Source organism: Lacerta agilis, chromosome 15 (assembly GCF_009819535.1).
Source record: "Lacerta agilis isolate rLacAgi1 chromosome 15, rLacAgi1.pri, whole genome shotgun sequence".
Taxonomy (NCBI): Eukaryota; Metazoa; Chordata; class Lepidosauria; order Squamata; family Lacertidae; genus Lacerta; species Lacerta agilis.
This window is the reverse complement of record NC_046326.1, coordinates 907,969-932,536: the sequence shown is the minus strand read 5'-3', so window position 1 is coordinate 932,536 and position 24,568 is coordinate 907,969. Positions and strand designations below refer to the sequence as shown.

The 24,568-nt window shown below is 44.5% G+C and overlaps 1 protein-coding gene across 4 annotated transcripts in view; it reads right to left on the bottom strand.

The window, feature by feature from the left end:
* FGFR1 (fibroblast growth factor receptor 1) overlaps positions 1–24,568 on the bottom strand; it is a 76,049-nt gene that overhangs the window by 4,056 nt on the left and 47,425 nt on the right. For 2 of the 4 annotated variants that reach the window (XM_033171885.1, XM_033171886.1), the window contains exons 8-15: positions 20,121–20,323; positions 17,775–17,920; positions 16,012–16,133; positions 14,110–14,220; positions 12,621–12,811; positions 11,931–12,053; positions 6,760–6,830; positions 888–1,025 (exon numbers count right to left, since the gene is read on the bottom strand). In XM_033171885.1, the coding sequence (XP_033027776.1) occupies positions 888–1,025; positions 6,760–6,830; positions 11,931–12,053; positions 12,621–12,811; positions 14,110–14,220; positions 16,012–16,133; positions 17,775–17,920; positions 20,121–20,323 (1,105 nt within the window). The remainder of the gene's footprint in view (positions 1–887; positions 1,026–6,759; positions 6,831–11,930; positions 12,054–12,620; positions 12,812–14,109; positions 14,221–16,011; positions 16,134–17,774; positions 17,921–20,120; positions 20,324–24,568) is intronic. The other 2 variants (XM_033171887.1, XM_033171888.1) reach the window with 1 other exon arrangement.

Here is a 24,568-nt window from a genome sequence, read left to right as displayed (position 1 = left end):
TAACAGACAGAATTGCTCAAAGCATCCCTCTTTCCTTTCGCTCCCACTTACAAAGAGGATCCACCAAGCCACTCTGCTTCAGATGCCCTCGCATGACAAGTTCAAATATCTGGAGGAACAGAGACTCCACGGCTGCAGCCCCGAGGCTACGGAAGGGCCTCCAGCAAGAGGCCTCATGCCATCAACAGCTCTCTTGACTTCTGGGAGGGGAAAGCATGAACCTGAATTACTTGGCATTTGGGTTGGAGGAGAAGGGAGCCCACGGTTCCCAGGTGTAATGGCCAGGGTCAGAGGCAGGGCTTCTGTGAATGCCAGTTGCTGGAAATTGCAAGTGGGGAGAACACCATGAGAAACAGGATGCTAGACTAGATGGCCTTTGGTCTCATCCAGGGGGACTTTCGGACATTTTATCTGTTGTGTTTAGGGATCACTTGGATATATGCCGTGTCAATTTGAAATGCCAGTATTGTTGCTGTTGCATTTATTTTAATGAAGTCTTTGATTTTTATTTAACCCAAGCTGCCCTGGACACAAGCAGAGACAGTAAACAAACAAACAAACAAACAAACAAACGCTGAAACAGAGATAGCCCCTAACATAACCACTGAAGATTAGATCACATGTAATCTCCTCCAGGATTTCTGTTCACCTGGAAAGGGCTAAGAGCTGTAGAAATGGCAAATAAAATAAAATAAACACCCCACGAAACCCAATGTACAATATATTGGCGTCATGCTGTGCTTTCAACACTATAATGAAAACTGAAGACAAGGGCTGGAAGAACCCCATCTGTGCTCCTTGTCTGATTCCAGCACAATGCCAAAGACCTGAGAGGCAGCCTGCCTGCTGCTCAGCCCCCTGGAAAAGAGCCAGGAGGCGACACTCACAGCTCATTGGTGCAGTTGCTGGGCTTGTCCATTCGGTGACCTTCTTTCAGCAGCTTGAAAAGCTCTTCCACTGGAACTCCTGGGTATGGCGATCCACCCAGCGTGAAGATCTCCCACAGCAGAACCCCGAAGGACCACCTGGCCAAAGAGCAGAGACACAGTGTGTTGAAATGTGGTCTCCCACACAACTCACCCACCCAGTCCACATGGGGCTTTTCACAACATCTGTGTGGCAGGGAAGCAGGGCACCCCATTCTGATGTGACACCTCTTGTGCAAGTGGTGGGGTGGCACAGGCAGCCTTGCTCAGTTCATCCAGCGTTGACCTCTCAAGGGCATGGGGAAGGGAGGCGTGGAAGACACTAGGACGTGAGAGTTCCCTTCTGCAAATGGTCTCCAGCTTGTAGCTGTTTTCTTTTCTTTAAAGATATGTATTTTAAAAATGTGTTTTTCCAACCATTCCCCCCCCTCCAGCTCTCCCCTATGATCACACCTCTCCTCACAGTGCTATTTCTTTTATGGTTTTTATTCTTTAAGTTACAAGGTTTGAATAATGATTGGAGAGCCATGGCCAGACAGTGTAGCCAGTACAGAGCTGACTCAAAATAAAGAAACTTCCTTCATTCTAAATTGCGCATCGTGTGCACATCAGGAATCACAAAATACTACAGCAGATTATTCATAGACACCAAGCAGGGTTTTTACCTGAAGGCATATACAAAGTAACACCAGGAATATTATAAATATATTAGAATATTTAGATTTAAGAATAGATAAGCCAGCGGCTTTAATGGCGGTAGATGCTGAAAAGGCCTTCGATAGGGTATCCTGGAAATTTATGAAGGTTCTCTTAATCCAAATGGATTTTGGAGAACAATATAGGAAAGGGATAGATGCCATATAAACGAAACAAAAAGCTAAGATTATAATAAACGGGGAAACGACACAGGACTGTGAAATTAGTAAAGGGGTCAGGCAAGGATGCCCTCTCTCCCCATTAATCTTTATCTTGATATTGGAAATCTTATGTAAAAAAAATCAGGGAGGAGGAAGATATAAAAGGGATAAGATTGGGATGCAGAAGTTACAAACTGAGAGCATTCGCTGATGACCTAATTATAACTACAGAACAACCGAAAGAAAGTCTCCTCAAGGCGTTGGAAATAATGCAAGAATTCGGCAAGGTCTCAGGGTTTAAGCTAAACCTCAATAAGACAAAATTATTAGTCAAAAATATACAACTGACTGAAAAGGAAGGCATAGAATGAATAACACAAATAAAAACATACCATAAAATCAAATATCTGGGAATATGGCTAACGGCAAAGAATATAAATTAATACGAAAACAAATATGTTAAATGCTGGGAAGAAATCAAAAGGCAACTGGAGATATGGAGCAGATTGAAATTATTTTTTCTAGGCCGTATATCAGTTATCAAAATGAATGCATTGCCTAAGATACTTTTTATTCCAAACTATGCCGATTATAGGAAAATCCCGATGTATAGAAAAGTGGCAGAAAGAAATTTCAAAGTTTATATGGATGGGGAAAAGGCCAAGAGTAAAACATAAGATCTTGATTGACATTACTGAAAGAGAAGGGTATGGCCTTCCGGATGTGAAGTTGTATTATAAGGCCTCATGTCTGTCATGGTTGAAGGACTGGTATCTGCTGAATAACTCAGAGGTTTTGGATTTAGAAGTCCATGACCCCTGTTTTGTGTGGCATGCATATCTCAATTATGGAAAAACTAGGGTCCATAAGGGCTTTATGAATCACATCATAAGAAATGCCCTATGTGAGGTGTGGGACAAATATAAAAAGTATTTAGAGCCGAAAACCCCAAAATGGATTTCACCACTGGAGGTAACCGCAGTTAAGAAGAAAAATATGACAACAAAATGGATAGTGTATAAGGAATTACTAATAGAAGAAAATGGCCAAATAAAACTCAAAAGATATGAGGATATAAAAGAGTATTTTTCTAGTTGGTTAGATTATCATCAATTGTTTGAAATATTTAAACAAGATAAACAGATTGGGTTTGATTGGGAGACCTCTAAACTGGAAATAGAGCTTTTAAATAATAAAACTAAGATACTATCAAGAATGTATAGACTTTTCTTAGATTATGAGGTTATGGATGAAGAAGTAAAGGCAACTGACAAAATGGGCTCAAGACATAGGACATCCAATCATGATAGAATGGGAAAATTTATGGAATGTGACTCTGAAATTTACAGTGAGTTATAATTCCAGAGAGAATATTTTAAGAATGGTATATACCGTATTTTTTGCTCCATAAGACGCACTTTTCTCCTCCTATAAAGTAAGGGGAAATGTCTGTGCGTCTTATGGAGCAAATGCATTGTCCCTGGAGCCAAATTGCACAGGGAGGAAAGGCAGATCCTGCTTTTTCTGTTTTAGAAAGAGCTAAAGGCTAACAAGAGGGAAACAGAGTGTTGAAAAGAACCCGCTCAACAGCTGATTGCAAGAGATCGAGGAGGGAGATAAGGGAGCTAGCTCCCTTCCTGCCCCGCCCAGGCCCCTTGCTTAGTAGTTCCTTTGCAAGGGCTGAGGATCCTGGGAAATTGAGTTTTTCAGCCATTTGGGGCTTTCTGTTACTTTTCCTCTTGCTTTCTATTACTTGCTGGTGCTTACTGGTTTGCTTTCTTCTTGCTTCCTATTACCTACTGGTGCTTACTGGTTTGTACTGGTTTGCTTTCCTCTTGTTTCTATTACTTGCTGGTGCTTACTGGTCTGTACTGGTTTGTACTGGTGCTTACTGGTTTGTACTGGTTCGTGTTCCTCTTGCTTCCTATTGCTTGCTGGTGCGTACTGGTTTGTACTGGTGCTTACTGGTCTGTACTGGTTTGTACTGGTGCTTACTGGTTTGTGTTCCTCTTGCTTCCTATTGCTTGCTGGTGCGTACTGGTTTCTACTGGTGCTTACTGGTCTGTACTGGTTTGTACTGATGCTTACTGGTTTGTACTGGTTCGTGTTCCTCTTGCTTCCTATTGCTTGCTGGTGCGTACTGATTTCTACTGGTTCGCTTTCCTCTTGCTTCCTATTACTTGCTGGTGTGTACTGGTTTCTTCTGGTGCTTACTGGTCTGTACTGGTTTGTACTGGTGCGTACTGGTTTGTACTGGTTCGCTTTCCTCTTGCTTCCTATTACTTGCTGGTGCATACTGGCTTTTACTGGTTCTTACTGGTCTGTACTGGTTTGTACTGGTGCTTACTGTTTTGTAAGCAATGTTTTTCCCCCTTTGCAAAAGCTGCACAAATCTGAACTGATCCTTTGCAAAAAAAGCTGTAAAACTTTTGAGCTGATTCTCAAAAAACAAAACAAAACATGGGTTTTAGAGGAGGAAAACCAGAAAAATATTTTTTCCCTGGTTTCCTCCTCTAAAAACGAGGTGCGCCCTATGGTCTGGAGCATCCTATGGAGCGAAAAATACGGCATCTAATCCCCTCCAGATTGTCAAAAATGTATAAACATTTGGCAAATGTATGCTGGAGATGTGGAGGGAACAATGGTGAACATGTAGTGGACTTGTGTGAAAATTAAGATATTTTGGGACAACTATATGAGGAATTAAAAAAATGCTGAGAATAACCTTCAAAAAAAGACCAGAGGTATTGCTATTAAGTACACTTGATAAGGATATTCCAAAGCAATCAAGAGAAGTGTTTTTATATGCAATGGCTGCAGCCAGAATCCTTGTGGGTTGGAAAGAACAGGAGGCTCCAAAAATCACAGATTGGCAAGCTAAAGTACAGGAATATGCAGAGATAGCCCAATTGACAAATAGTCTTAGAGGTAAATCAAAGCAACAATTTAATGAAAAATGGGATGGATATAAGAAATACGTTCAAAATATAGTAACAACTCATTAACTATGCCAGCTTTCGAGTGATTAAAGAAAGATAATGTGTTGGAAAATGAAACAAAATAGGAAATTCTTTCTAGTAGCAACTTAGAGACCAACTGAGTTTGTTCTTGGTATGAGCTTTCGTGTGCATGCACACTTCTTCAGATGAAGCCAACATGGCTACCCACCTGTAATTGGAAAATGAAGCTAAGGATGTAAAGTGTTGTTAGAGTGTAATAGACAAGTACTTCAAAGAATGATTATTGATTTATGTACATTCATGTTTTTAGAATATGTATAAGCATAAGGAATTAACAGGAAGTCAATCTTTTTTTACATTTATTTACTTGTGGTGGGGGGGGAGAACTTTTTTTAAAAAAAATTCTATTTATTTAAAGGTGGTATAAATCAAGTAAAGAAAAATGACATTATGGTGTCAAAATGGTTTATTTTATAAGAAAACATTAAAAGAATATAAAATAATAACAATGAGAAATCAACAAGTTAAATACTTTATTTATGTTTATATTTTGTTATTTGTTTAAATGGATATATGCATTATCAAACAAAATCTGAATAAAAAGTTAAATAAAACGCTGGCCTAAGCTTCCATTGCACGATGCAGCACTATCAATAGGGTGAGAAATGGGTTGATGCCTTGGGAGATAAGATGTATGTGTTTCATTGAATGCAGAGGGATGCTTTGTTTGCGAGGCAGACACCAAGAGAGCTGCGCCTTGTGAAAATAAACTTCAGCTGTTTGCTCTGGGGAAAAAGAAGGAATCACAGTAGTAGCAGCAGCGTAGTTTGGTTATGCGTGCTTGGCGGAGAAAGAAAAACCTGTTGGATAGTTAACTTAAAATGTTATTTTATATGCATTTAGGTATGTTTTTTGAACTGGAAAAAACTGCAAAATTCTGAGAAGGGAAAAATCCGAGAGACAACTGTATTGCAATCTGCACATTAGTCCAGGCCAGTCGCTATTGGAATTTGTAAAAACCAAATAATTCAAGCAACCCTAGCTCCCTTGGCTGTCAATAGGCCTGCTTCTCCATGAAATGGTCTCATTAATATAATTTTTTTAAGACTCCTTGTGGAGCTGAAAAGGTATTGGGCTGACAATAAGGCTGGAATCAGTAGCAGGATTCAAACAAACCTCAGTGCCAGACTGAAAACCCTCTTCCTGATTATAATAATTAGCATTTCCTTAAGCAAAGATGAACCACATCTGATCTATTTCACCTTTGGGAATAGTATGCAGCACACTGGGCTTAGTTGGAGATGCCAGGAGGCTTAAGGGGTGTTGCTTGCATATCAAGGTTGTGTGTGAATTGGACACACTCCTTGGAGGAGCCATGAGCACAAGGAGCCATTCAGGAGTGGGTTGCCAGAGCAGTCGGTGTCTTGGAGCTCAGCTGTAAATACTGTGGAACCAAAAGTGTAGTGCAGGGGTCAGCAACCTTTTTCAGCCGTGGGCCGGTCCACTGTCCCTCAGAGCTTGTGGGGGGCCAGACTATATTTTGGGGGGAAAATGAACGAATTCCCATGCCCCACAAATAATCCAGAGATGCATTTTAAATAAAAGGACACATTCTACTCATGTAAAAACACACTGATTCCCGGACCATCTGCAGGCCGAATTGAGAAGGCGATTGGGCCGCATCCGGCCCACGGGCCTTAGGTTGCCTACCCCTGGTGTAGCGGGTGACATTTAACAGTTTGAAGGCAAAGCAGCACAGTGCTCTTTCCCCAATCCCTCTACTCCTCAAGGTCTGAGCAGATGGCTAGCAGGAGCAGAGGCTTCAGGGTTGGGGCAGAGCCCTTGCCTTCCAGGCAGGAGGTCCTTCTTCCAATTCCTGGCATCTCCAGTCTGAGAAAAGATTGCATGGTTCTTTGCCTGAGCTCTGCAACCAGTTATGCCAGACAGGATAATCTGGATGGATCCATGGACTGGCTCAGGTTAAGTTCGTATCTAAAGTAGCCAAGAGATACTCACACGTCACTCTGGTGTGTGTAGATCCTGTCAAATAAAGCCTCAGGGGCCATCCACTTGACTGGCAAGCGACCCTAGGAAATAGGAAAGACAGCCGCATCAGCCCAAAGCTGTGGGAAGGAGAGAAAGGCCGGGTCTGTGTGTGTGAATAACGCAAATAATAATAAAGGAAGGGCCACACAATATGGAGGTGTTGTGTTGCTATGAATTTAGCAGTTCAACTTTGTTGGACTGGTCATGTTGTGTGGATGCCTGATTATCGTCTTCCAATGCAACTACTCTATTCTGAATTTAAAAATGGAAGCACAATGCTGGTGGTCAACAAAAGAAGTTCAAAGATTCTCTCAAGGCAAATCTAAAAAAATGTAGTATAAACATGGACAACTGAGAAACACTGGCCTGCGAGCGCTGCAACTGGAGAACAGCCTTTACCAAAGGTGTCATGGGATTTGAAGACGCTCTAACTCAGGACAAAAGGGAGAAACATGCTCAGAGGAAGGCACGCTTGGCAAACCCTCACCGTGATCAACTCCCGCCCGGAAACCAATGTCCCCACTGTGGAAGGACGTGTGGATCCAGAATTGGCCTCCAGTCACTTACGGACTCACTGTTAAGACCGTGTTCATGGAAGACCATCTTCCTCGGCTACGAGGGATCGCCAAAAAAGAAGGAAGTAGAAGAAGAATTTAGCAGAGCACTTCAGGGTTTGCCCTGTGCTGCAGGACTGTCCCACTATCCTATTATTAGAGTCCACTGATTATACTTGGGGGATCTGATTGACTGTCACTTTTTAGGTTAGGAAGGAAACTTCCCCCAGCACAAAAGTGTCTGGAGTTCTGGAAAGACCTTTCAGTTTTCCCTTGAAGTATGTGCTTGTTGAGTTTATTTCTCATGATGTTGCACCGTAGCAAAACACATATATATATATTGAAAAAAATAATCATTTCTGAAAAACAAAATCAAACATGTGCACAGCTTTAAATAAGGGTGTGAGCTGGAATCACCCAGTGTAGTTTTGACATTTCTACTTCTAGCAAAAGCTGGTGTTTAAATCTTGTTTTCCATATATATAGAACATTGCAACAAATACGGCAAGCACCCCACAATATCAAAATCAACTATGCAATGTTGAAAAGTGACTATACACAAGCAGCAATAGTGCTCTCCTAACTGGATACTCAAGGTTGTTGTTGGATTTTTAAAGTGGGTTTTATAAACAAGAATAATGTTTAAAAATCCTTCCATAATCATTAATCAGTTTAAACATATAATACTATGGGGCAGCCCTTTACATCAGGTTCCATGAATACATCTTTCAATCCATCTTAATATGGTTTAAGGCCAGCCAAGTATGCAGGAGAAAACCCTTAAGATTGAATTAAAGCCTCTGCTTCCTGGCACAAAGTATCTCTTTTCCAAGGTGCATTTTTAAATTTGGTCTTAAATTTCAATGTGTGATCTCAAGCTGGGGTTGCCTGCATGGTGCCCTCCATCTTTCCCAACATCAGGGTCTTTTCCAGGGAATCTTCTCTTCTCATGAGGTGGCCAAAGTCTTGGAGCCTCAGCTTCAGGATCTATCCTTCCAGTGATGGATCGGTTTGATATTCTTGCAGTCCATGGGACTCTCAAGAGTCTCCTCCAGCACCATAAAGCATCAATTCTTTGGTGATCAGCCTTCTTGATGGTCCAGCTCTCACTTCCGTACATTACTACTGGGAAAACCATAGCTTTAACTATACAGACCTTTGTCAGCAAGATGATGTCTCTGCTTTTTAAGATGCTGTCTAGGTTTGACATTGCTTTCCTCACAAGAAGCAGGCATCTTCTAATTTCGTGGCTGCTGTCACCATCTGCAGTGATCATGGAACCCAAGAAAGTGAAATCTCTCACTGCCTCCATTTCTTCCCCTTCTATTTGCCAGGAGGTGATGGGACAGTGGCCATGATCTTAGTTTTTTTGATGTTGAGCTTCAGACCATATTTTGCACTCTCCTCTTTCACCCTCATTAAGAGGTTCTTTAATCCCTCCTCACTTTCTCCCATCAAGGTAGTATCATCAGCATATCTGAGGTTGTTGATATTTTTTCCGGCAATCTTGTCGTACTCCTTTCCCAATTTTGAACCAATCAGTTGTTCCATATCCAGTTCTAACTGTAGCTTCTTGTCCCACATAGAGATTTCTCAGGAGACAGATGTTGATGATGATGAAGAAGAAGAGTTTGGATTTGATATCCCGCTTTATCACTACCCGAACGAGTCTCAAAGCGGCTAACATTCTCCTTTCCCTTCCTCCCCCACAACAAACACTCTGTGAGGTGAGTGGGGCTGAGAGACTTCAAAGAAGTGTGACTAGCCCAAGGTCACCCAGCAGCTGCATGTGGAGGAGCGGAGATGCGAACCCGGTTCCCCAGATTGCTCTTAACCACTACACCACACTGGCTCTCCCATTTCTTTAAGAACTTGCCATAGTTTGCTGTGGTCAACACAGTCAAATGCTTCTGCGTAGTCAATAAAGCAGAAGTAGATGTTTTTCTGGAACTCTCTAGCTTTCTCCATAATCCAGCGCATGTTTGCAATTTGGTCTCTGGTTCCTCTGCCCCTTCGAAATCCAGCTTGCACTTCTGTAAGTTCTCAATCCACATACTGCTTAAGCCTGCCTTGTAGAATTTTAAGCATAACCTTGCTAGCATGTGAAATGAGTGCAATTGTGCGGTAGTTGGAGCATTCTTTGGCACTGCCCTTCTTTGGGATTGGGATGTAGACTGATCTTCTCCAATCCTCTGGCCACTGCTGAGTTTTCCAAACTTGCTGGCATATTGAGTGTAGCACCTTAAAAGCACCATCTTTTAAAATTTTAAATAGTTCAACTGGAATATCATCACTTCCACTGGCCTTGTTATTAGCAGTCTTTCTAAGGCCCATTTGACTTCACTCTCCAGGATGTCTGGCTCAAGGTCAGCAAACACACTACCTGGGGTTACGAGACCTCCATATCTTTCTGGTATAATTCCTCTGTGTATTCTTGCCATCTCTTCTTGATGTCTTCTGCTTCTGTTAGGTCCTTCCCACTTTTGTCCATTATTATGGCAATCTTTGGACGAAATGTTCCTTTCATATCTCCAATTTTCTTGAACAGATCTCTGGTTTTTCCCATTCTATTGTTTTCCTCTATTTCTTTGCATTGCTCGTTTAAGAAGGCCCTCTTGTCTCTCCTTGCTATTTTTTGGAAATCTGCATTCAGTTTCCTGTGTCTTTCACTATCTCCCTCGCATTTTGCTTGCCTTCTCTCCTCTGCTATTTGTAAGACCTCGTTGGACAGCCACTTTGCTTTCTTGCATTTCCTTTTCATTTGGATGGTTTTCGTTGCTGCCTCCTGTATAATATTACGAGCCTCCATCCATAGTTCTTCAGGTACTCTGTCCACCAAATCTCAATCCTTAAACCTGTTCCTCACTTCCACTGTGTATTCATAAGGGATCTGATTTAGATTGTGTCTTACTGGCCCAGTGGTTTTTTCTACTTTCTTCAGTTTAAGCTGGAATTTTGCTATAAGAAGCTGATGGTCTGAGCCACAGTCAGCTCCAGGTCTTGTTTTTGCTGACTGTATAGAGCTTCTCCATCTTTGGCTGCAGAGAATGTAATCAACCTGATTTTGATGCTGCCCATCTGGTGATGTCCATGTGTTGTCTCTTGTGTTGTTGGAAAAGAGTGTTTGTGATGACCAGCTTGTTCTCTTGACAGAACTCTATTAGCCTTTGCCCTGCTTCGTTTTTAACTCCAAGGCCAAACTTGCCAGTTGTTCCTTTTATCTCTTGACTCCCTACTTTAGCATTCCAATCCCCTATAATGAGAAGAACATCCTTCTTTGGTGTCATTTCTGGAAGGTGTTGTAAGTCTTCATAGAATTGGTCAATTTCAGTTTCTTCAGCACCAGTAGTTGGTGCATAAACGTGGATTACTGTGATGTTAAAAGGTCTGCCTTGGATTTGTATTGAGCTCATTCTATCATTTTTGAGATTGCATCCCAGTACAGCTTTCACCACTCTTTTGTTGACTATGAAGGCCCTCCATTTCTTTTATGGGATTCTTGCCCACAGTAGTAGATATGGTCATCTGAACTGAATTCGCCCATTCCTGTCCATTTTAGTTCACTGATTCCCAGCATGTCAATATTTATTCTTGCCATCTCATTTTTGACCACATCCAGTTTACAAAGGTTCATGGTTCTTATATTCCAGGTTCCTATACAATATTTTTCTTTACAGCATTGGACTTTCCTTTCGCTTCCAGGCATATCCGCAACTGAGCGACCTTTCGGCTTTGGCCCAGCCGCTTCATCAGCTCTGAATCTACTTGTACTTGTCCTCCGCTCTTCCTCAGTAGCATGTTGGACACCTTCTGACCTGAGGGGCTCATCTTCCAGCATTATAACTTTTATATGCCTGTTGTCTTTGTCCATGGAGTTTTCTTGGCAGGGATACTGGAGTGGCTTGCCAGTTCCTGCTCCAGGTGGATCGCGTTTAGTCAAAACTCTCCACTATGACCTGTCCATCTTGGGTGGCCCTGCACGGCATAGCTCATAGCTTCTCTGAGTTATTCAAGCCCTTTCGCCAGAACAAGGCAGTGATCCATGAAGGAGAAACACAACATTAAAAACTGTTTAAAACAACTTACTATCACAGAAATAAGGTGGATCCTAAAAATATGCATCTCTAGAGTCAAAAGCCACGGTTCAGAGGTGTGTCGTCAGCAGTCACCAAAAGTTGTACAATGAAGGTGTCAGATGCACCTCTGTGGGGAGAGCACCCCGAATTGGGCCCAGAAATGAATGGAGGTTTTATGGGATCTAAAGAGAACCCCAGCTAGTAGTCTGGGTGCTACACTATGGACCAATGGATGTTTCCAATCCATCGCCACAGACAGCCCCACGTAGAGCGCATCATACCCATCCAATCTGGAAGTGACTAGCAACCAAGTCACCTCCATCGCTGGCAAACCAGCTGCAGCTGAAACAAGGCACTTGTAGCCTCCGAGGCACCACAGCCTTCCATGACAGTGTGGGATCTAACAGCCTCACAGGCGGTGACCCTGTTCTTCCTAGGGGAGGGCAACCTTGTGCAGAATACAGGTTGGCCGTGAGACGTGGTGGCCAGAATCCGTGAATACGCTACTCACGTTGGTTGTCTTTTTGTAGTAGTCTATGTGATGAATGTCTCGAGCCAGGCCAAAATCAGCAATCTTCATCACACTGTCTTCTGTCACCAACACATTCCTGGCAGCCAGATCGCGGTGAATGCACTGGCGATGAGACACAGATTGTTAGGACCTTCAAGAAAGAAGCAGCAGCCCTGGGAGGCCTTGACACCTCCCTCAGAGGAATGCAGGGGCCTTTTCAGCATAAAACAAAACAGGGGACATAACAGCAAAAGAGGGCAAAATTATTTTTCACCAAGCTAACTTGCAGCCTGCATATATGATGTCCAAGCAAATCTGCGTGTCTCCTCCCATGCGAGGGACTGCTCATGAAGACCTACCCCATTGTTGCAAGAGAAAGAATCTCACTTTTTAAAAGCTGACTTCTTTGCCTCCATACCCCATGACACATTTTTGTCTGAACTTCTGTGGAATTCTGAAGCCCACACAGCACCTGCCCCCCCATTATAACAACAACAACAAAGTTACAGATCCAATCGAACAAAGAGCAAAGGGCTTCTGCATCCCAAAAGGCAGTGTCCAAATGTCAGCCTAACCCTTCTGCCTTTTTCTGCAGCAGACAATTTAAAAATTCCCTGGCACAGCGGCCTCCTCAGTCCCCGTCCTCCTGTATGAACTGCACGCCCCACAATTCCTGCTGCGATTGCTGACCTTCTTGGACGCCAGGTATTCCATGCCTCTGGCCACTTGGTACGCGCAGGACACCAGGTCTTTGAAAGAGAGCTGCTCCTCTGGGATGAGGGTGGGGTTGTAGCAATATTCCATGCCTGGGGGGCGCCGAGCCTGCAGGTATTCCCTCAGGTTCCCTTTGGATGCATACTCCACTATCACATAGAGCGGCCCTGGAGAAGAGGAGACAGGCCTTGGGTTCAGAGAGCACAGCAGAGCCTGTCCTCATGCAATCTCCCACTCAACATGGCTCTTTTCTGTTGTGACCAGTGGCAGAAAGAGAGAGGATTTGTACATTTGAGTTGCAAGACATGCTCTGGTAACCTCTGTCCTGCATTACTGCAGTGAGTTATTATACGTGGGGCTGCCTCTGAAGATGGTTTGGGAACTTCAGCTGGTGCAAAATGCAATGGCCAGATCGTTCACCAGAACAAGATGGTTTGAGCAAATTACACTGATCCTGGCCCAACTGCACTGGCTGCCAATTAGTTTCTGGGCCCAATTCAAGGTGCTGGTGTTGACCTATAAATCCTTACACACCTCAAGACCTTAAGGACTGCCTCTCCCCAACAAACCGGCCCGGATCCTGAGCTTGCCATCTGATGCCCTTCTCTATGTACCTCCTTCCATAGAGCTGTCGTGGCTCAACTGTGGAATGCTCTTCCCCAGAGAAGCTCGCCTGGCGCTATCATTGCATGTCTTTAGGCACCAGGCAAAAACAGTCCTCCTTACCCAGGCCTTTAACCATTAAATAATCTATGGCCTGTTAAAGCTGGAGGGGGGGGGGATAATTATTATTTCATTATTATGCTTTTTATTATGTTTCTATTACTGATGATCCGTAAAATGTGTTCTTACTGTTGTAAACTGCGCTGGGATCTTTTGATAAAGGGCAGTATATAAATTGAATGAATAACAATAAGAAGAAATTAAAGGACAAGCACTTTACAGAATTCAATACCCAGCCCACAAATATTCCTCTTCCTAATTGCCTTTGGAACGACCTCACACCTATTCTCAAGCAGGAAGGAATATAGAAAGCTTTCTTACACCAGGTCTAACCACTGGCCCATTTAAGCTCAGCACTGTCTACTCTGACTGGCAGCATCTCCCAAGGGTCACAGGCAGAAAAGGGTTTCCCCATCACCTGCTGCATGAGCATCCTTTCAGTGGAGATGTCAAGGGTTTTATTCATCTTAACAAAATGTATGTACCTTTTTGTAAGAAAACCTCTTACAAAAAAAAAAAAATTTAAATTCTCAATAAAAACAGTTAAGAACAGGTATTTAGAAACATTCAAGAGATGATAAAAATCAACAGAAGCTAAAAAGAGATTAAACACATTTAACTTATGGATAGGCTTGCCTAAACAGAAACACTTTCAGCTATTTTGAACTGGGGACATTCTGCCGCCCTCTGCTCTGCCACGGACCCACAACTTCTTCCCTCCAAAGAAGTGCTCAGCCCTCACCATCCTGAGTACAAGCTCCCAGGAGATTGATGATGTTCTTGTGCTTGCCAATCATCTTCATCATCTCCATCTCAGAGATCAAGTCAGACAGATCTTTTTCCGTGGCGTCGGCTGAGGAAGAAAAAGACATTGGTGCTGGCAGGTCAAGATTAAGAGTGGCTCAAAAAGGGAATCAGCAGCTAAGGCTCCTGGGCAAAAATCACCCCCCCCCCCCCGAAAAAATTAGTGCCTGGCCCTTTGATAGAGACAAAGGGGAGAAAAGTGGCTGTGTAATAAAGGTATCAGCAAACTGGACCGGGGCCAGGAAAGCAAAGCGGAAGGGTTTGGGTATGTTTAGCTTAGAGGTGGTGAAGGTGATTTGATATCCATTCTCAGATATTTGAAGGGGAGAAGAAGATGGGGAGAAAATTTGTTTTCAGTCACTCTAATGGGTAGGACATGAACCAACGAGTTCAAATGACAGGAAAACAGGATTTATACAAAACCTTAGGAAGAATGTTCTGATGGTATGAGCTATTTGGAGAAGGCTGTCTTGGAAGATCTTAGCAGTTTTTAAGTAGAGGTTGGATGGAGGCCTATCAGGGACGCTGCAGTGGGTTTTCTATACTGATAGGGGGTCTGAGTATAAGACCAGCTCTGAAGTCCCTCCCAACTGTATGGTTCTACTGCTCCTCTCCGTGCCTTTCTCAAGATGGGTGGCCCTGAAGGAAAAGCAAGTGCTGGATCCACAGGCCAAGTGGAGAGCATCTCAGGCTACAGCACTCCTGAAGCTAAGCAGCTGCTCCCTTGGATGGGAGCATACTGGGAGCCCCACACCAGAGCAGGATATCAAGATAGCACCAAATAAGTAATTCTAAAATGTAGCTGCCAACCAGAGTTGAGGAATGGAAACATGGCTTGTGGAAGCTTCTGAACACATTTCTCTTCTATGATATCATAATTTGGATAGACAAATAAACCTCTTGGCCAGCAGGCTCATATAAAGAAATATATTTTTAAAAACCCTGGAGTGGTGGCAAGCAGAGCCATGATGTCTCAGTTGGTGATGTTGCTATATACAGAAATGTTTTTATGCATTTTCTTTCTTTTCTCTCTCTCATTTTTTAAAAAACAACTTTTTATTTACTTATTCTGAAGGGAACAAATAAACATCGTAAGCTGGCCTTAATGGTAAAAATATTCAATCCCTCTTGATTTAATTGTTTAATTAATATAGGCGTAGAACTTAATCATCAGTCTTATTTGGATACCTATTTGGACACAGGATTGCCTATGTGAATGCATTTTCTTTCAATTGAACTAGAGAGTCTTGCCATTATCCTGTTCATATGTAACAAAAGCAAAACCATGGCTTGGCAGAAGCATGCAGGTACTCCTGCTGTGAGCTAAGTTATGGTTTGGCTTAGCATGTGGTCTGGACCTAGGCTTATAGCCTGCCTTGCTCCAGACAAGTCATGAGCTCAAGTCAGAGTTTGCTCCTTGTGGTTTGTCTGGACACATTCCAGGCAAACAAAAGCAATTAAGGAGGAGGCGGCAAAGTGGGGCAGCTGAGAGGTGTGCGCTGGAGGACTCCATTTGGCCCCTGGGTCTAAGTTTCCCCCCACCCCTGCTCTTAAGGAAGGGATGGGATCATTCACTGCCCTTTTTGGGACAAGCTATGAAGCCCATTTTGGGACACGCAATCACCTGATGTTGCAATCATCAACAGATGAACACAACAAATGTGAACTAGCCCACAGATGAAAATATTTCCAAAAGTTAAAAATGCAGACGTAAGCCCCTCAATGGCAGGAAGTCAGCTGTTGTTCTTCAAGAGGCCCTGGGAACAAAGGACACATGCAGGTCTTTTGGGAGGAAACATGGAGCAGCCTGAAGAGAAGCTACAGGAAGGCTGTTACTTACATTTTAGCATCTTCACTGCCACTTTAGTCACTCGGTTTGGCTTGTCTTTATCTAGCCCGATGGCCTCAGCAAGCACCACCTGCCCAAAGCAGCCTTCCCCCAAAGGTTTGCCCAGAACCAGCCTAGAGCAGAGGAACAGAAAGGCGGTTATGGCAGGGAGGTTGCCACTCTTCAGCTCAAATGCGCAGCTCCAAGTCCTCACTTGCCCTTGGCTCAACACCCAACAGAAATTTCCTTCTGGATTTGACAATCTGGACCGACGTAATCATTTGTGGTTGGGATGGAATTTTACCCATCAGACACAGCTGTAAGTGGTCTTTTGCATTCTGATAATGAAAATGTTGAAGAGTGGCAAGATATTGCAGTTTCCCAGTTTTCTGGAAAACCTGTGGTTGTAAGATGGGATGGGGGACTTGTGGCTTCATCATCCCTGACTGCTGGCCATGCTGGCTGGAGTTGTTGGACTTGGGAGTCCAATGTCTGTCAGGTCACATGTTCCCCATCCCTGGATTACAATGAAAGTTAAGAATTGAACAGTTCAGGTACTGGCTCCACTTAAAATGGGGGAAGAATAACTTAGTAATTCCACCTTCCTTAAGCACAAGTCAAGCAATTGTTAAAAGAGCTTGTTAATACAAATCAGCAGAGTCAAGTGGAAAACTTTTGCAGGACTATACCACTTTAGGCTACAGGGAAGGGATACATGCCTGAATGCTCCCCTCTAAAAACAGGTTTCAGCCCAGTGTTTTCTCTGATATAATTTTTTTTTATGTGTGTAGTGTTTTTTTTAAACATGATAAAGTCAGCCTGTTTGTTTTTACAGTCCTAGGCAGGCAGCAGCCAAAACAGGAGGTTAATCATATCCTTGGTGAGACACACCTGCTCATTCGAACCAGTTGTAAAGTGATTCTGATCTTGCTGGTTGCCCTTCCATCTATATCACATCAAAAGAAGGGCCAAACCAGATGAGACTTTAGAGATACATTATTTGGCCTCCTGTCCCTTTAAATCAGGGATGGGAAACCTTTTTCCGACTGAGGACCACCTTCCCATCTGAGCAATCTTCTCAGGGTCAGAGGAAAAGTGGGCAAAGCAAAAAATGTGCATGTTACCCCTGTAGAGCAGGCTAGTTTCGACACACATTCGCACAACCCTCTCTATCCTCCATCCAGGAACCAAGAGGCATGGCCAGAGTTCAAAGGCACATTTGAGCCAGGAAAAAGCACCAATGGGGGTATGAAGTAGGGCTGGTGAGGGTCTGGGGAGGCAGGTTGTGGCTGAAGTAGCATAGCCTGGAGAGACTTGAGGGCCGGGGAGGCTTCCCACCCCTGCTTGGAATGTTTGTACACAGCAATTGTGGGTGAGTAGCGTAGGAGGGAGGAAACCCCCCCCCCGATCCTGGCTCCAAAGTACTTTGTTATCAATAGATAAATGGGAATCTGCTACACTTTCTGTGGAATAATATTCTGTCTCCAAAGATGGTGAAAGATGCTACCACTTTCATAGTATCTGCAATTTTCTGCCTTGTTTTGAAATACAACATCACTAGAGCTTTTCTTGCTCTGCTTCTGAAATTTCTGGAAATTTGCAGAAATCTCTGCAGGAGAAATGGGTTTCCTGCTCACCTCTCCCTAGAGGACCAAAACACCAAGTCATGAGCACTGGTGTTTTCCAACTGATACAATGAAAAAATAGAATGGACCCCAAACCAACAAACACAATAACTTCTTCCTCACCAATTGAGAAAGAGTAGAGTTTGTTACCTGTCTCTGGGAAGCTCCCAACGGGGGTCTTCTGGCAGCTCGTATTCAGAGACACCTGCCAGCATTGGGATCCCACTGGAGGAAAGCCGTGAGGGGCGCACAAGCATCACACCAGAGTTCATGGAAGAACTTGAATCAGCTGATACCTGCAGTGGGAAGAGTGGAAGTTACCTTCGGCAAAAGACCCCATGATTTCAGCTCTGGTAGGGAGAAGAGTTGCTCACCTCCAAGGAGACTATATTTATATTTCCTGGGAACGGGGTCCTTGCTGCTGTAAACAAACTTTGCTCACTCAGGGATTGCAAAAGTACCATAGAATCATAGAATATAGGGTTGGAAGGGACCCCAAAGGCCATCTAGTCCAACCATCTGCAATGCTGGAATCTCAATATATATGACTGAAGGCCATCCAGCCTCTGCTTAAAAACCTCCAAGGAGGGAGTCTGTTCCACTGTCAAACTGCTCTTACTGTCAGAGAGTTCTTCCTGGTGTTTAGTTGGAATCTCCTTTCTTGTAACTTGTTGGTTCGGGTCCTAGCCTATGGAGCAGGAGAAAATAAGCTTTCTCCATCCTCCATGTGACAGCCCTTTAGAGATATGAAGATGGCTATCCTGTCACCTCTCAGTGTCCTCTTTTCCCAGCTAAACATACTCAGCTCCCTCAACTGTTCCTCATCAGGTTTGGTTTCCAGACCCTTGAGCCTCCTGGTTGTCGTCTGCACACCTTCCAGCTTGTCAATATGCTCCATAAACTGTGGTGTCCAGAACTGGACACAGGACTCCAGGTGGAGTCTGACCAAGGCAGAATAGTGTAGGAATATTGGTACCTCCCAGCCCTACCCAGTCCCTGTCATCCTCCTATGGCCATGTCAAAATTCAGATAGCCCAGTCATCAGGGCTTCCCTGTATTTTGTAATCTGCACTGTGGAAATGCTGAATTTTGTATTCAGCATCCAGAATTTTTTCAGCTAACTTTTCAAACCAAGCTGCTAGGCATTATGGTTTCAATGGCTGGGGGAGGGGTATATGCAAATCTATTTAATTTGCATTACATTATACTGGCTACAGGATTTCATTTTCCATGGCACAGAACCTAGGTTTGCTTTTACTTTTGTTACATGATGAAGTCAGGATTGCATAGCTGCATGTGGTTTATTAAAAGTGTGGAGTAAATTACTATAGTAACAATTATGACTATCCCTTCTTTTCTCTGCTCCTGCCTCAAAGAAGCAGATCTTGGTGGCTACTGCTTCTTTCTCCTGCACTTGCCTCACTTGTGACCTCTCTTTCTCACAACCAGCATGGCTGGGCCTTCTGGCCCAGACACAGGCAAACAAAGAATGAGGAAGTCACCAGAAGAACAGATGCTCTAACGCTGTTTAGATGCAGGGTTGGCTACATACCACATCTCATGCCTCAACCTGCGTAATTCAGACCACAGCAGGTTCTGCTGCAGAAAGGGGCCAGCACACAGGTAGTTCTGGGTGCCTCAAGGGAGAACGGGTTTTCCCACGTTTCTCTTTCCAGCAGCCTCCTCCTCCACTCCTTGGTCCTGCTGACCTGGCTCCCACATTGTGGCTGGGAGAAGGTCTTGGGAAGAGGCCAGGGTATGTCATTAGCACATTGTTCTTGTTTTTCTGGCCCCCAGGAACTGCAGTTGAGCCTCCTGGGAGCCAGAACAGATAGTGGAACTCTCTGCTGTCGGCTTGCACATTTGTAACCCACCAAACTTAACACAGCCTACCAGTCTACTGCTTGACAACCATTTTAATGTTGCAGTTTCTAATGGACAGCAAAACAGAGATTTAAATCTGGGCCCTGGTGGGCTGTAGCAACAGAGCATTCCTCTTGGTGGGGCACAAGTTCTGCAGGCCTCCTTTGACCTCATCTGGAGTGCCTTAAGCCACAGCTTGCCCAGCTCTGATCTATGCTGACCCCACTAGGCAAGCAGTTGTGTCACAGGCATCACCTGCTTCTCTGTTTCCCCCGAGGGCAATGGCAGGGACTCTACAGCCCCCTTCCAATGTGGCTGGACTCTAATTCTCATTAGACTCCCAAGCAGCATGGCCAATGGATCTGGGATGATGGGAGTTGTAGTCGTGTTCCCCAACACTGCCCTAGGGAGTTCATCCACATCAGGAATAGCCAACCTGGTGCTCTCCAGATGTTGCTGGGCTACAGACAAATGGCCATGTTTGCTGGTGCTGATGTGAGCTGGAATCAAGCCACACCTGGAGGGCCACAGGTTGTCAACCCCTGAGTTAGACATAGCGAGCTTTGCTCAGCATGGAGGCAAGGCTCTTGCGGGAAGGGGGGTAGGAGACAATCAAACCCCCCATCTACTTTCTGTTACCTGTCTGCGCAAGGGGATGCTCTTGGCCAGCTTATGCACAGCCAGCTGGCTGTTGAAGTCCGACTTCTTTGTGGTGCTCTTCATTTTGTAGATGATGACGGTCACAATCATGCAGGAGATGAGGAAGCCCCCTGTGCAGTAAATGATGATCTCCAGGTACAGAGAGGAGGCCATCATAGCTGGCTTGTCTTCAATAGCTGGATTGGTGCAAAGAAAGAATCAGCTCACTAGGCACTCATTCAGCAGCAACTAAAAACACCACCCTATAACTACAGGGGTCAAGGAGAAAGAGAAAAGTGGAGAGAAAAAGCAGCTTTACTTGACTTCTAAAGGTGCCAGGTGTTGTCTGTCCTCACTTCCCGTGGCAGCCAGATGTGCTCCCCAAATAATGCAGAAGAGAAATGGATGTGCAAGCTGAAGCAGGCAGAGAAGGGCATGCCAGCCCCTTTTTGCAAGCAGCCGCTTCTGCCACCCTGGCTTCTAAAAACAGACAAACTCTAGGCAAAAGGGGATCCCAAACCCAAGCGCCTTCATGAGTTTGCTTCTCTAGGATCCCAGTCTCTTACGGGACAGAATCCAGCATGGGCCACATGGAATTCAGCAACCCTAGTAGATTCCTAGCACTTCCTGCAGATAAGCATTGACTTTGTTTAGAACTAAACATGATGAAGGTGATCTATGAACAAAATCTCCTTTTTTATTAAAGGTTATCCTTTTTAAGGGCACCTGAGACCAGTGTGGTGTAGTGGTTAAGAGCAGTAGACTCGTAATCTGGTGAACTGGGTTCGCTTCCCCGCTCCTCCACATGCAGCTGCTGGGTGACCTTGGGCTAGTCACACTTCTCTGAAGTCTCTCAGCCCCACTCATCTCACAGAGTGTTTGTTGTGGGGGAGGAAGGGAAAGGAGAATGTTAGCTGCTTTGAGACTCCTTCGGGTAGTGATAAAGCGGGATATCAAATCCAAACTCTTCTTCTTCAAGCAGGCAACATCTGTCAGCCAGAGAGGAAGCAGCTGCAGGGAGTTTGCTTTGTCACTCTCTCCCAGAAAGAACAGCAAAAGAACCCTGGATCTAATAATCAGTGCCTGAGCTTGCTTTATGCCTCGTATTCGTCAATCCACTTTTCCTTTTGTTTTGTGTCTTTTAGACTGCAAGTCTGGGAGAAGGGATGGCCTTACATTATTACTGAGTACTATAAGCTGCTTTGGGTTATTTTTTCCAGTTGTAGAGCTGAATAGCTAGTCCTAATAAGAGTAGACCCACTGAAGTTAATGGAAATTACTTAGGTTCATTCATTTCAGTGGGTGTATGGGGTGTTAGGGGAGGGGTAGTACCTCCAGTGAGAGACACGCCATGCTCCTTCTGGGGCAGTTTGTCTTACCATTGGTCCCCACCCTGCTCTCACCTGCGGCTCCTAGAAGCTGTCAGCATGCGACAGTGGCCACAATCCAGGAACAGCTGCAACTGACTGGCCAAACCAAGTGAGGATGCTCAATGGGTCTCAAACCCTCGGGGAGTCAGGGTCCTCCCGTGCTTGCAAAGACAGGCACTGGCAGATTGAGCAGATGAGACCAAGAGTGGGTCCAACGGTCAAGAAGGCGGTTTCTGCCCATGCTATAAAGGGAAGTGAGGGACAGATGGGGCTCATCAACCTGGGAAGAAGGAACACTCTGATATCCCAAGCCTCCAGTGCCTTGCAGAATATCTTCAGGAGAAGAAAAGGCTCAGGAGTAAACCCTACACAAATTCAGAGTGGAGTCTTTCTGGCAATTCCTGCAACCAAGCTGGTGCCAAACATCTTGCTCTGCCTTCCGTTGGACACCATCAGCAAGGCCGAGAGAAGGGGTCTTTGTAAATTTGGCATTTACAAATGTAAATGCTAAATTCACTGTTCTGCTTATTTTTGTCTCCAACACTGCCCCCACACTAGAGCGTGGCCCCCAAAAGATAGCCCAGAAAGAATGTGGCCCTTGGGCTGAAAAAGATTCCCCAACCTCATCCAATTGGGTGAATAAAATTGGGAGAATAAAAATGGTCTTTATACTCCTCCTTACTAGTTAACTCAAGAGAAAGGCGGAGGAAACTGGAAGCAGCAAAGAAGGGGCTCTCATGGGTGTATCTACTTCTTCTAGCCTTTGTCAACTGGGTGCCCTCCAGATGTTTTGGGGGATAGTTTCCATCTGCCTCAAGCAACACGACTGGTGGGAGCAGAAACCCAAAGTTTCTGGAGGATATCTGGGTGGCAAAGGCTGGCCAGAGAATTCTGGGGCTACAGATGTGCTCCAAATAAGAAATTTCATGGAGTGGCAAGTGGGAGTCAAAACAGAACATGTGCTAAATTAGTGCTTGTGTGTGTGTTGCTGAACTCTGTTTGTGATTTCCCAACCTATTTCTTTGTAAAAGCCAAGAAGTGTTGAGGACCACATCACAGCTGCCTGCCAAACCTTTCAGAACTACATGAGTAATGCTTTCAGGAGATGAGTCAAATGTGTTGGATTCTGTTGTCTGCTCTGTTGAACCATCTCTTGCAGGTTTTGCCCAGAAACGTTCTCAAGTACAAAGCGCTTTCACCTGGGGTCTTCCTAGTTGTATCAGCATCAGCTTAATGCTTGTTTGCAGAGAGAGAACTCTTAGTGAGAAGGTGCAAAGCCCGTGTCAAGGCCAGAAACATTTTTCTGAACTTGTTTTGGAGAGGGCATTGGAGCTGCAATTTGAAGAGAAAGAGATGAAAAAAGGATGTTCCCTCCCTCACTTTAGTCCTCCCACTCTGAGAAAAAACAATAAGCAACAGAGAGAAGATGGATAGAGCATGTTTTTGGAAGGAAACGGCTGCCATCTTACCCTGCTCAGATCACAGGGCTCTGAGTGGAAACAGGCTTGACAAGGAAAACAAAAGACTGATAACACAGAAAGTTTTTTCCCCTGTAGGTGTACAAATAGCACATGACCTCAAAAACTTTCTGAAGTTGAACATTACCAGTTCTTGCCAGCCAGCTGTTGATGGCTGAAAAATGAGCCCTGCATCAACCAGGCAGGGTGGAACAAGAGCCCCAAAACAGCAGTTTATGCAAAGTAGAATCCAAGAGAGAATGCAGGAAGAATAGCACAGACTTCAACTTAAGCAAAAGCCAGATTCCATTCCCTTTCAAGGCAAGGCCACCAAGAAAACAAAGCCATATTTGGGATCTTATGGGAAAGCAAGCAGATATTGGGGAGCCCATTTCCTAGTCCCAGTTCTTGGGGGACTGGAATCCAGAGTGTGCCCATTTTATCACAGCCACCTCACAGAGAGATGAATCCAGTTAAGAAAAGGGCCATCTTCACCCAAGCCCCCCAAGGCTTGTGCATAATTTATTTTATCGCCCTTTTTGCAGTAACCCATAAGCAATAGGTTGTAGAAACCTCTACGTAAAGGCAAGCTTACTTGAAGGCCCCCTCTAAAGACTTCCTGTCACCAGGAGGAAAAATAGCCACCTATCAGTGTGGGGGTGTCTGCCTGCGTGAACTACATCAATTTTCTTTGCACAGATGTATGGATATAAGGGGAAGCTACCCTCAGATAGCTAGTTGCACAAGCCTTTGGTTCTACAACTGGAACATCATCATAGTGAGACTCCTGTGTCAACTGCGAAGTTTTGAACATTTCCAAAACATAGACAAATCAATTGCTGGACCACACTCGTGTCCCAGGAATGAGTAAGTAGAAGCTCCATGAAAAAGTGTGTGAAAGGAGGAGCTGCACCCCTAATTTTCAGCACCATCAAATAAGCTTACTCTGGTGGATTCACAAGTACCCAGTTATACTGACTGCAGTCCAATAGCTGCCTGTTGACCCCACTTTAAACTTGAAAATCTGGGTTGGGAGTGAGGTCCAAAGTGGAGGCTGTATATATGGAGACCTGTATCCGACACTGGAAACCTGGAATCCCAAAACATCTAGCTCTGCTACCCCTAACTGCAGTATGTGGGTGGTCCATGATCTCCCCCAATGCATCCGCATAGGTCCACTGGGCACAGGTGGGGTTCTGTTTTAGCACTCCTTGCTGAGAAGGCAGCAAAGTGCATGGAGAGACTGATGTTGCCCAAGAGAATGGAACCAGCTCTGTCAGAACACCTGGACCTCACCTCTGGTTAAGCCCAAAGTGGAAATTCACCGTGCCTTGGTCAGCAAGAGCCACCAGATATGGAGATGGACGATCCCAATTCCACAGAGAAGGAAAATGGGACCAAAACAGGGCAGATGGCTCACTGACTGTCACATCAGGGATGTCTCAACTGCCAAGCTCCAATCAGGTTTGTTGCTAAGCAACCCTTCCTCTAGGAAGGAACCAATTTGTGGGACGACTCTGCCATCTTGGGGGTTGCTCTTGCGGACCACAGCGTGCTCATCTCCATGCATAGAGGAGGATAGCAAGGAGGCAGAGAAAGGAACAGAACCAGTATA